Source organism: Hippichthys cyanospilos, chromosome 4, assembly GCF_059441005.1.
Source record: "Hippichthys cyanospilos isolate Australia breed blue-spotted pipefish chromosome 4, RoL_Hcya_1.0, whole genome shotgun sequence".
In the NCBI taxonomy this organism is placed as follows: domain Eukaryota; kingdom Metazoa; phylum Chordata; class Actinopteri; order Syngnathiformes; family Syngnathidae; genus Hippichthys; species Hippichthys cyanospilos.
In genome coordinates this window covers 11,901,548-11,914,645 of record NC_142372.1, presented here as the reverse complement: position 1 = coordinate 11,914,645, position 13,098 = coordinate 11,901,548, and the positions used below count along the sequence as shown (strand labels likewise).

Below are 13,098 nucleotides of genomic sequence, written 5' to 3'. Positions count from 1 at the left end.
GTGATTTTTAAAGATGTATTTTTTTATGACAACAAAGTAGACAGAAAAGGAGACGTATTTCGTTCGTAAACTTGTTTATTGAGCATAAACTAAAAGGTAGTAAGTAGTTAACCTAACAGTGCAGTAAAATCATGCCAAACCTGTCAAGCCTGAAGAAGCATGACCACCATTGTTCTAATGAATTCTGCATGCAGTGCTAGGACAGCAGACGAAAGCAATGCGGTTTGTCTTAAAGACTTGTAAAAACTTCTCTCTGATGTAAATGAAAATCAACCAATGCACACGTCATCCAAACTTTAGCCTTTAGTAATTTTTGACCATAATGGCCGACATTTATTAGTTGATGTTCAAGGGCAGCTAGGGCCCCCAATTAGTTCACCTATTCAATTTGCCTTGCACGATTTTAGAGCTGCTTGGCATCTTTTGAAACCATGGAGCAAGTAATGGCGCGTACCGACCTATCAAAGTGCTCCCCCGCTATGAAAAGGGATTTTGATGGCATTGGTCCTCACACAGGTCTTAACCCCTGAGACTTTGACCCCACCCAGTGGATGCTTGTCAGCTGAATCAAAAAGTAGAGATCCGAGGGTGCATGAGTGAGTGCTTTGTTTCTGGAACATTTTTCTAGCTACTGTATCTCTGTGTGTAAACTTAAAAAATAATAGTTATTTTTGCATGGGGGAACTCAATAAGAGCTACATTTTATAACACAAAATCAAACATATCAAAATATGCTTGGAGTGGATATAAAAAAAAAAAGTCTACACAAATGTTAAAATTGAAGAATTTGCATGCTGATTGAGTTATTTCATTTTTTTCTTCCCCCAAAATTCAAGATTTATGCACTGTATAAGGTACATTGGATTGCAAGGCACGCTGTCAACGTTTGAGAAAATTGAAGGCCTTTTAGTGTGGAAAATATGGTAGTCTGTACAGCTTTTTTTTTGAGTGAAAAAAATAAATGAGTGAAATAATGTGATTGCACAGTTGTGCACCCCCTATTGCAACTGGTTAGGGTTAGTTAGAAGTTATATTAACTGTATCAGCACAAATTTTCAATGTTTTTTTTTTTTTTGAGGGGCGGGGGGTTGTGTTTTATGATAACTCAGAGTATTTGGATAATTTCCTCCATCTTGTCTACTGTTCCATTAAAAGTGAAGAAAAATAGGCCCAAAGCAAGTTTGTGTCACCGCCATACTTTACTGTAGGTAGGGGCATTGTTTTGCTTGTGAGCAGTTTTGTCGTGCCAAACATACTTTTCAGCCCAAAATGTACAACTTTAGTTTCTTCAGACCATAGATAACAAAAACGATCAAAGACCTATGGCTACAACAGGGTGTGCACTCTTGTGGAACCACATTCTGTCATTCCTTTTTACTTGCCATCTTGAAATCAAAGGAATTGCCAAGTAGACAGCATTTAAACAGGGGTGTGAAGACGTTCTAACTGCTTTGCTATTCCCTTAAGAAAAATGAGTTTTAGGGGGCCCACTCTCAGGGTCTTGTTGAAGAAAAAAAAATACGGGTGGAGCCCAGATGGATGGCGCAGACCGCTCCAATCAGCTCACAAAGGTGATATAATTGCCGGGACAGGGTGGGATGAGGCCACAGCTTTTGGAGTTCTCCACTCTCCTCCTTTCCCCATTGCACCTATTCTCTCCAAGTCTATACTTGCTGATTAAACTCCCCTCCTTCATTGTTCCATTATCCCCCTGCAACAACAGGCCAATTTGTCCCTCCGGCTCGGCTCCCGCCTCCTCCACCCTGCTGCGTTATTTAGCCCCTCTCCTGCACTTCAATGGCAGGTACCGGTCAGAGGACTTCCACGGCATCTCGGCTATTCCGCGACGTCCCTCCTCCCCTTTCCAGCAGCCTTTAATCTGATTACAGGGGCTTCTGCAGTCTTTCAGAGGCGACCAGTCCCTGGAGGACAATAGCGGACCAAGTGGTTTCACAAACACTCTCGGCAGGCTAATATGATTCTCAAAAGGTCCTCTATTGGTAAAATCACTGAGAAGAAACGTCTCCCACTTCCTGTCTCATACGATCCAATTTCAGTATTTACTGCTGCAAGTAAAAAAGCTGAAAAAGATGTAGAACAGTGTTGGGAGTAATGCATTACAAAAGCAATGTAATTACTGTAATTCATTACTTTTTGCTGTAACGCGGTAGTGTGAGGCATTACGCACACACAAAAAAAACTAGCAATAGTTTACCCCGCACAAATGACAGTAACGCGCATTACAATGTACTGTCATATAAAGCCCCCCCCCCCCCCCCCCCAATACTCCTAAACCCTTTAAATTTATAATACTAATTGAATCAGTTGATAACATGAATGCAGTTCATTTGGTTGCCCTGAGATGGCGCTGGTTTACTGTTGGTATGAAGAGAAATTTGTTCATGTCGTTTTATTTTATTTTGTGTTTATTTTATATTTCCAGTGATCTATGCATCATTTAAAAGTCCAGGGAAGCAATAATATTTATTTTGGGATATTTTTTAAGCATGTAAGTTTATGTAGGTTTAGTTTAAGGCCATTCCACTGGATGTCAAATGAGCGTAATGAGATACAAAAAAAAACATTTGTTTCATAATTGAAAATAAAGATAGTCATATTGAACATACTGTAGCGAAGAAAGAAACAAACCAGATGCTTGGTAAACTTTTATGTTGAAGTTCCTACTGGAAGCATGCTCATTACAACGGTCAACTTGATAATCTTTTCCTTCCAGAGTAGCAACTGATGTCAACAACACAGTTTTTTTTTTTTTTTCTGATTGACGTTCTTTTTTTCGCCCCATCTAGTGGGATGTCATGTAGTTGCCCAAAACGACCTCGACTACCGCAGTGGACACACTGAACATCCCAAAACTACAGCATCACTGTTCAATTTTCTTTGCAGTTCACTGAAAACCAAGTTGTACAACCACATATTTTGATCCTCCAATTTTTCTTCGAGATATTTGTGTTTTATTGTATTGATGTATTTCATAATTTATTTTCTAGTCAATTCATATATTTTGATATATATTCTATACAAAATATGTATTTTATGAACAAATTCAAAAAAGATCCTTCATCATGCAATTTATAGAAAAATGTTCCAAACACTACAACAAACAAACTGAAACAAGGATTAAATACGCTTCAATAAAATGTCAATAAAATGTTTGATTGCTTTGATCTTGAATAAAAACATGATAGTTAATGTGTTTGACCCGTCAGGATGTGCACTCTGACATGCAGCATATGTCCTCCCTGTGCATAAAGAGTTCATTCAGTCACACACCATTGGTCAGGATATGACCCCCACGGACTGACCCGTCCACACATAATTACCATCACAATCAAGGCAGCAACAGAGACAACAAGCAATGACCTCCAGGAAATGTTAGCATCAGAAATTATACAATTAAATATAATCAAAAATAAATAAACAGTATTTGCCACATATACTTTTTCGCTTCAATTTATTAAACAACTCAAATTAGTTGAATGACCAATGGCGTCACGTGAAACCCTTAAGTTGGGTTGCTTGTATCTCAAGGCACCACTGAAATATTAAATGAGAATGCTTGGATCCTTTTATCTTAGTATATTTGGTATACTCTCCAAGTAAGTGATGTGTTGAGATGAACTAATTTTGTTTTCTGGCGATTCATTTTTGATAACAGAATCATGCCCTACAATTCCGTCGACTGCATAGGTCGTATTTAAATTAATTATTCCGAATCTTATCCCTATAACCAACCATCGGACACTGTTCTTCACTAATTTCTAACCCTAACCTCAACCATTAATAAACGTGGAATGTTTTTACCTTCAGTTGCTCATACACACCCATACTCAGTCACTTCTCTTACAGCGTGTACTGGCAAAAATGCTATTCCACCTGTCACCGTTAAGAGTCGCTGTCATGGAATAAACTCTGTGGACGTACATATGTGGTCGTTTCTATTAGAGGACATATTGGATTTAATAAATTTCAGAATTAATCGTTTTGATCGCTGGAAGGACGTACCGTATGAAAGTGACTAAAAAATGAATAAATGAATGAACAAAAAGATAACATGATATCTTTAATTTACATTTAAAGTAATACTACAAGATTTTGGAAAAGAACAATAATACATCAATATTTCATTAATTGAGCACACACATAAATCACAAAATTTTGAGTCACCTTAACAACAAGTAATGGCAAGGAAAATGATAACTGTACACACTTCTTACAAACAGTTCATTTGAAAGGAACAAGAGCTACAATTTACAAGTGCACATACCGTACTATTCTCAACAACTACCTTTTGATGGACACACGCCAAAAAGATTTTAGACCTCACGGTCATGAAGGATAGGAGATGTATTTGCAAAACACCGCAGTAGTTCATCTTATGCAAACACACACACACGCATACACGCACACACACTAGTTCACATGCACATACATTAATGGGACTCAAATATCAAATTTCAAAAGTTGTGTCCATCCTTTTTTTTGTACTATTCGTTTGTTGTGCGGTCATATCTTCTGAGATCATCCACTGTGCGACTAGCTCTGCTCCACAGAGAAATTGGACTCCGATCTACAAAAGAAAAGAAAAGAAAAATCATAAGATGTATTTACAGTAATACAGAAGGCTCAAAATTGACTTTAGTGACAGAAGTGACTTTACAGGTCTTGGTGCTTGTTGATCATGTGGTTGTTGTACTCCAGCACCGGATGGATGCTCTCCTCTTCTTCTGGGAGCTGCAAACCGCCAAGACACATACAGGTTCATTATCACTATTTACTCAAGGGGAAAACCACAGCGAGTAATACCGGCACCGCTCACGGAGCAAGACCGCCCTCTGGCGGTACAAAAGCGCACTCACCTCCCAGTACACTTCATCGTCGAAGCAGTTGTCATCAGCAGGGTCGCCCCAAATTGGGATCCTGAGGATGACACCTGGAAAAACAAAAATGAGCGCCACAACCAATCACCAACTATTGTTTAAATATTATTTTATGCTTTTCAGCTTTCAAGAGATCCCGACTTTTTTGTGCTTCAGGACCCAGTAAAACTTTGTTTCCGATTCATTGAGCCCATATTTTACATACTGTAACATCACAAAATTGAATAAATCGGTAATTTATGCACATCTGTCACACTCTGACTTTTAGTCAAAGAGTATGGGCTGTTCTATGCTATGATGACTATACAGAACTTAGAGATTTTTTCACGGGGTTCTTGTGTTAACGAAAGTTTTCAATCATTATAGAGTGAGTACACATGAAGTCTGACTCACCAACAAGCGCTCCTCCTACGAGCCCAAAAGCGATAGCCACACACGTGCCAGCAGCCTGGAAGCCCCCCTGCGTCCCCACAGACCTGTCTTCAAACTTGCCTTCAAAGTCAAAGGTGTCTATCAGTCTGGAGGGACAAATATCGATTATGTGACTCACATATGAAATCAGCGACAGACGTTTGAGTGTGCAAGTTGCCTACCCTTGCTTGCTGTAGACACTTTCAGTGGCGGCAGCAGCGACAATTGCACCGGTAAAACCGCCAAGCATACCCGGTAAGGCATGTAGGTTGTGGACACCGCATGTGTCCTGCAGTTTCAGGTACTTTTCAAAAAAGGGCTGAGAAGGAGAAGAAAAAAAAACGTGTTTTAATAATCCATATGAAACAGATGAACACCACCTGCTTGAGCATTCAGTAGAGTATATTAACTCATTCAGTACCAGCCCGGTAAAACATTATTTTTGCTGTCTGTAGCCATTAATTGTGGTGAATAGGTTAAGAAAGCCAATGTTTAGTTTTAAGCTAAATTGATGGCTTTGTGGTAAAGCAGATGCCACTCAGGGGCATGGTGACCATGTCTCAGGGAATTTTAGAAAATAGATTCCCTGCTGAGCAAGTCCTGCTGAATTTAGAAAGGAGGCAAGAAGCTCACCGTGATGAAAAGGTAGCCGAAAGTTGAGATGATGCCAGTGAGGAAGCCAACGATAAGCGCACCGTAGGGCATGATCATGAACTCAGCCGCAGTCCCCATAGCGACGCCACCAGCCAAAGTGGCGTTCTGGATGTGCACCTATCAGGTGGAAGGTTCCATTAGTTACAATGTCTTCATAGATGCTCTTTTTTTAAACTTACCATGTCCAGTTTGCCTTTCTTCTGTGACAAGCTCGATATGGCGACGGTGGTGAGGACGGACGACGCCAGGGCGATGTACGTGTTGATGGCTGTTCTGTGCTGACCGGCGCCGTGGTCTGTGATGGCTGAGTTGAAACTCGGCCAGAACATCCACAGGAACAATGTACCTTTGCGGTGAAACAAGTCGAGTGTCAGTGGCCAGGTCTTAGAGATGGAGTCCGCGCGCAAAAGACTCGTACCGATCATGGCGAACACGTCCGAGTGGTACACGGATCCATTCAGGCGTTTGCTGAGGTTGAGTTTTGGTCGGTACAGAACCCAGGAGATGGCCAGACCATAATATCCCCCGAAGGCGTGAATGACCATGGAACCGCCGGCATCTCTGCACTGTTGAAAATATTTACATCAGCATCATAAATCGAATTTCCCTGCTGCCTCTACATACAATTTAATGAATTCCGAAACCTCCTGAAAAATTGAGGAATTACTTCAATTGTATAACGGAGATGTTAAACGATTTAAAGCTAGCTTTTTGTAGAGTTGTTGTCTATGTGCCAAAACTGCCGCTGTTGCGAAACTTGAGTTGTATATACACTTAGCCGCTTCATTAGGTACAAGTGCAGTCTGATGAAACATCAAGCGTTTACAAAGACGATAATGCTCCCTTTTGATTGACAGGCTATATTCGAACAATCTTTTTTATGATTGTGGTTATAGTTTGCATTGCTGTGTGTGTGTAATGCATGATAATGAGAGGTGCTTATCTTGTCTGCACAACAGCAAAGTATGCAGATGCACCTGTTCTGTCTGAGCCTTTTAGTGTCTTATGTGCAAGCACAAAGTACAAAATATCATTGATGATTGTCCGTGAGACTCACATGTAGGAGGTCAAGGATGATGTACTCCTCCACAGCGAAGAGCGTGACACCAAACAAGGTGAAAACCAACGTCTGGACAGGGCTTACTTTCCCCAGCAGCGCACCGTAGGCGATTAGAGAGCCGGCGCAACAAAAGTCAGCATTGATCAAACTGGAAGAAACATTGAGAAAACACAGTCCATTTTTTTTTCAGCCAAACTTGAAGATCCAGCTCCTTAAATGACTCTTGACTGCAAGCTTAATCTCTGGGCTATGAGCAGAATGAGGCTGCAGGACATGACAGAAGCTCTTTAAAATAATTATGTTTTACCACAAAAGTGGAAGGTCCAGTTCAAACAAAAATAACTCGAATGTCTGTCTGGTTCTTCGCATTCCTCTCACCTCTCTACTCCGATGGTGATTTTTCCAGTGTTTGGGTCAAGGGCGTGGAACCAGCCCTGCATGAGGAGAGCCCACTGCAGGCCAAAGGCGGCGATCAGGAAGTTGAAGCCCACGCCCCCAAAGCTGTAACGCTTCAGGAAGGTCATCAGGAAACCGAATCCAACAAAGATCATTACATGGACGTCCTGGAAACCTAGAATTGAAAAGACGTTATCCGTTTTGGGACACAGCTCCTATTGCAAAAGGAAGATCTTCCTTGTCCAATTTAACATTTTTCTTAAAATGGCATGAAATGGAAAATTCCTATTCTTTTTATTTGCATTATCCAGTTCACGATCTTAAAAATGCTCCAAAAGAGAGGCCGATACTAGTATCGGCTGCATTGTGGGAACTGATACACTGAAATATGACCATGTATCGGCCTGATACCAATACTTACTATCAGTACTCGCCTATCCCTATTCGTAATGTATTAAGTCACATTTAATTGATCTTAAATGATTTTGATACATGCATCAATATATCTTTTCAGTAGTATTAGTATATTCATGTATTATATTTCATATGGAACTAACTCTCCAACAAAAACAATCAAAGATACATGCTTAGTGTTAAGGTGAACACCTGTCACTCACCCCAATCCTATGAATGGCGTTTTTTTAATACAGTAAAACCAATGAAACAATTAAATTATATATGAATGAATTCAATAATAAATGTGTATTTCAAAAAGCTGTGACAACGATGAACAACTCTGTCACAAATAAAATGAGAAATGGCATTATTGCTGCAACAAGAATAGTTAAAAAAAAGATACTTACTGGGATATCTAAAATAGAAGTCATTCTCAATATCACTGGTGATGTTTTGAGACGCTTTGTACTCCTCCCAACGAGCGTCCGACTCGTCATCGTAGCGGATGAAGACTCCGAAGAGGATAACCATGGCGATCTGCCACACGAAGCAGACGGCCGGCAGGCTAACCCGCACGTTGGTGTTCTTGCGGACATTGCAGATGGCCTCGCAGCAGTTGCCCATGGTGATCTGACCTGAAGATGCTCAGCTGACTGTGCCTCCGTCGCAGCATCACAGCGGCTGGATTTATATGGAGTGGCCAGGAGGTGTGTCCTGCTTCTTGTTCCCCTCGGTTTGCAAGCACATGGATAGGTGCACACCTCACCTGTGAGCACGCACGCCGCCCCTTCCCCTGCAAATTCTGCATCAAGGTAGGCGACATTCCTAACGAGGCAGGAAGCTCAACAGGAATGACCGATTCACACTACACAGACTCAAAAAACATTATTTTCATTTTTACTCTGACAGAAAAACATCACACTGGAAAAAAATGGATTGTTTATTTTAATGTACTTAGGCTGGAGTAATGTTCATTTTTATGCTTACTTCAATTACATACTGAGGTTTGGGTCCAACTTATCGAATTCACATCTACAAACAACGATGCACTCCCTGTGAAAGATTTTTGCAACCCTCTAAACAGCATTTATAGATTAAAAAAAAAACACTTAAAACTAGGGTGGTGCTATTGATAGAATTGATACCATAGTCTATATCAGTATCATATTAATACCATAGAGCAGGGATTTCAAACTCATTGTTAACATGGGCCACATTATAGCTCTAGTTTCTGTCAGGGGGTTGTTATGACTTTGAAGACAAAAAAATGGAGTTTGTCACTCACTTACCAAGTTTTGAAACCAGATACTGTCAAAAATGTTCAAAAACGATATTGGGAATTTAAAAAAAATGCTTGTTTTTTTTTTTTTCTTTCTCCAAATTTTTAAAAGTTGAACACAAATTTAATATTTTAGCCAGAAACTTGAAATTAAAATGTGCATATCGAGGACCATATACAATGATGTGGCAGGCCAGATTTGGCCCCTGGGCCTTGAGTTTGATAATTGTGCCATAGAGTCAGTATTGATCTTTTACATTTATTTATTTCTATGTACAAATTCATGCTAATTATAAAACTTTAACAATATAATAACGTGGTTATGGTTTTAAATTAAATTATGGCATTAAATTGAACTAAATTAGATTTGCTGATACCTTTGCTTGAAAGTCGTCCACACTTGTGATGATGTCTAAGGATAGCAATGTGATTGCCAAATGCTATTTCAACTATTACGTCAGTACAAGATTTCATACAATTTTGATTTGATTTAATCAAGTTGTCCAAAAAATTGTGGCTGTAGATTGAAGTACATGAAAAAGGCAGCCATTATGTATGTATGTTTTTTTGTTTTGTTTTTTTTTGTGGGTGCATCTTGTTTTTGGTCATCTCGTCATCCTGTTATTTAATCCACCTCTTGAAGACGGGATTTTGCGTAAAGACTTCCTCGTGCGTGGGACAGTCCATTCACGTGTTTATTGACTGTTTGCGTCGCACTAGCATTGCGAAAAGACGCTGCTGGGCGCCATCACGACATCAAGATTACAGATGAGGCATTTGTCACATGTTGGTGAGCCTGGTTTTGTTTATGACATGAAGAACATTCCAGATCATATCTGTTTCCTATATGCGCTCATTCTTCAATTAATTACATAACGCAAAAAAATGTGAAGACTTTGCCCACAGATCACGTGGATGTGAACATCTCTTTCGCTATCATTTATTTGAAACACATAAACCGAGGGGGCAGATGGAGGAGATGGATGGACAGAAACCATTTTAACGCAAGGCAGTGGTTCTCAACTTTTTTTCAGTGATGTACCCCCTGTGAAATATCTTTTCAGCCAAGTACCCAGTGCAAAGAATTTTGGGGTTAAAAAATAAAACAAAAAAACATGCCATCAGTCTGATTTATCAAACTTTACACCCTTTCAAATTTCATTTGTATTGGTCCACAAAAGAATAATCACTCTAAAGTGTCCTCTTTTGGACCACAGAGGAAATCTGTTATCAAAAGAAATAACTATAAATAACTGTAACTATACTAAATAACAAAAAAATATAGAAATATTTGTCCACTGAAAAATATGAAATATAAAGCGTCCTGTTTTGGGGTTGCGGTGGAGATCTCTTCCCAAAAAGAAACCATTAACTTATTTATTAATAACGATTTGTCCCCCCCAAAATTATCAACATAAAAGGGTCAGATCTCAAAAATAAATAATTATAAATAAAAACTTATAAATCTCAACCTCCTTTTGGACCATAGTCGAGATGTGTTCGCAAAAATAAAACATTCACTTGAAAGGTAAAGAGAGGTGGCATGTGACAAGTTGGGTCGAACCATTCTCCTATGGGGGAGAATCTGGCTTTTTACAATAATGAGATTGAATTACCTACTGAATATAACATTTATTTTATAAACTTATACGTTCCTTATACAATAAATTAAGTCAATAATTAATTTTGAAAGATTTGTGCATGTTTTTTAGTTTCGTTTAAAATCTTGAGTACCGCCTAAAGCCCCTTCAAGTACCCCCGTCTGAGAACCATAGCCATAAGGTGTCTTGGAGACTTTTCTATCCAAAACGTAGAAAACACCAACCTTATTTTCATTCAATTTGGTGCTTTTTTTTATTTGGTCAAATCCTTTTCAAGCTGTATTTAGTTAAAGACAAGGTAAATTGAGGGGTGGAAAAAAAAACACCTATTTGGAACACTCCACAGTATGACAAGGTAATTGGAAACACTTGAATGTCATGATTGGGCTTGCATAACAGGGATATTCCTGAAAGATAGTTATTTACAAGCAAGGATGGAGTGATTGGTAAGGTTGAGTACATTATCAATAGCTGTTTGAGCAAATAGTCCAAAATTTAAAAAAAGTTTCTCAACATACGATTGCAATAAATTCAGGGATTACAGTAATATTATGGAAGGATTTGGAGAATCTGGAGAAATTTCTGTGCACATATGGCAAGGCCGAATGGTATCACTTGATGAAAGTTCAACATTGTCATGTGGTATCAGGAATATGTCCATTGCCAATGATTACAGTTATTTGCTGTCCTCTGGGCCAATTATAAATAAAAGTCCATCAGCTGATAGTTCTCAGAAGATAACTTTTGAAGATTGTGGCAGTGAATGTTGAAACCAGGGAGCTGAAATTTCACCCATATGTTAACAACATGTCAATTTTCAAAATAATACGGCCACTTAGTCATGACACGACCAGGAGTATGCCACGTCTTAGCTAAAATACCATGTGAATGATGTAAAATAAAATGAGCAAAAATGGTTCGAGTGGTTAGGGATAGAATGGGAAAGAATGACACCTACAAAATCTCAACAAATAATATCCTCAGTTCCTAATTTTTATATAAACATTTATAACATCAGTATGAACAATAAATATCTTGTCTTTTTAGTGTATTCAATTTCATTTCAATTTCTCAACTTTGTCCTCAACATGGTTCAGAGTAAATAATATCAGTAAATTAACTTATTGAACTTTATGTTTATTGTAGTAAATAGATATGCTTTTAGAAATGCATATTGGTCAAACTTTCTCAGTTTTCCATGTACATGCAAACAGCAAAACGTGAGCTTATTGACAGGGTCGACGATGACAAATGTCTAAACTGTGCAAAGAGTTTATAGCGATTGATCGAAAATATCCAGTCACAGTGAACCCATCACACGTATTTACAGATTCCCACCAATTATTCACCTATATTATGAAATATTTCTCTTCTGTGTTTTTCATGAAAGACACACCTTCATTTACACTCATTTCTTTTTCTGTGGTTTGAGTGGGTCTCAATTATGTTTTTATGATGACCAAATAGTTTGAATGAGGACACCAAGGGACACTTTTAGTGATGTTGACCTGTGCTTGTTCAGACAAATTCCTCAGTTCAATTTAAACTCACTTCCAGTGACGTGCCAGCAGGTCCAGCTCGACAGTCACAATTCTTGAATGACTGCATTGTGTTACATGTTGAGAGGGGTAACCGCTACAAGGGAATACCACAAATAGCGTATTTGGTCTCAAAATGTTTGTCCAATTACTCAGTGTCGTTAAACACAACTTGAGGAATGAGCCTCTAATGCATTATAAGCGTAGACGAGGTTAAACATACATGCACTTGTGGTTGACTGGTTTCAAGTCGGGGCTCTTGAGCGCCTATGGAACACAATTGTCCAAGCACACCTTGGCGGACTTTACTTTGTGACCAGAGTCTACTTCAGAGGTTATTAAGTTTAGGAATTTTGTTGGGAAAGATGAAACGCTACACTGAAAAAAAATACAATCACTCAAACTAATATCAAACCAAGACTTATTTTTCTTCAGATTCATGAATGATAAAGAAGCTTTCTCAATTAATCCAAGGCACCGCCATTAAAAATCACAATGTCTTACTGATTAAAGATGTTAAAATTCCATTAGTCAATTACGCTGTCTTTCTATGATACTACACAATTTTCCAGCATTAGCACAAGCCGCTAACTCCATGGTGCAATCAGATGTCGTCATACATTTATAACTCAGAAAGCAAAAATATCCACTCATGCATTGTTTATAATTGCATCATAACTGGTGTGGAAAAAAGTGTGTTCCTTACAACTCGAAACGCAATCAATTTTAGAAGACCACACATCAATGTCCCCATTCGTCATTTTGTCTCGCACAGTAGATTGGAGTAGAATCATGTTAATTTTTTCACATCTAGGTTTTAAAGCAGAAATCATTGTCATTGTCAATCAAATTTTGAATTGAAAAT

General features: G+C 38.7%; 1 protein-coding gene across 1 annotated transcript; it reads right to left on the bottom strand.

Moving 5' to 3' along the window:
• Nucleotides 1-4,068: 4,068 nt before the first annotated feature.
• On the bottom strand, nucleotides 4,069-8,496 carry rhcga (Rh family C glycoprotein a). The gene is made up of 11 exons (XM_088412574.1): nucleotides 8,223-8,496; nucleotides 7,402-7,594; nucleotides 7,021-7,171; nucleotides 6,382-6,529; nucleotides 6,143-6,309; nucleotides 5,943-6,080; nucleotides 5,492-5,628; nucleotides 5,292-5,416; nucleotides 4,878-4,951; nucleotides 4,679-4,752; nucleotides 4,069-4,588 (listed from the first exon to the last, which is right to left on the bottom strand). The coding sequence occupies exons 1-11, from the start codon at nucleotides 8,437-8,439 to the stop codon at nucleotides 4,555-4,557; spliced, it is 1,458 nt and encodes a 485-aa protein (XP_088268700.1). The 5' UTR covers nucleotides 8,440-8,496; the 3' UTR covers nucleotides 4,069-4,554.
• Nucleotides 8,497-13,098: the final 4,602 nt, after the last annotated feature.

What these genes read in the sequence shown, in the direction of transcription:
- rhcga (XM_088412574.1), bottom strand. Translation starts at nt 8,439, where the DNA reads ATGGGCAACTGCTGCGAGGCCATCTGCAATGTCCGCAAGAACACCAAC. An exon ending in CTTCTATTTTAGATATCCCA is followed by an intron (nt 7,595 to 8,222) that starts GTAAGTATCTTT and finishes TTTCAATTCTAG; the next exon opens with GTTTCCAGGACGTCCATGTA. An exon ending in GGACGTGTTCGCCATGATCG is followed by an intron (nt 6,310 to 6,381) that starts GTACGAGTCTTT and finishes TTCACCGCAAAG; the next exon opens with GTACATTGTTCCTGTGGATG.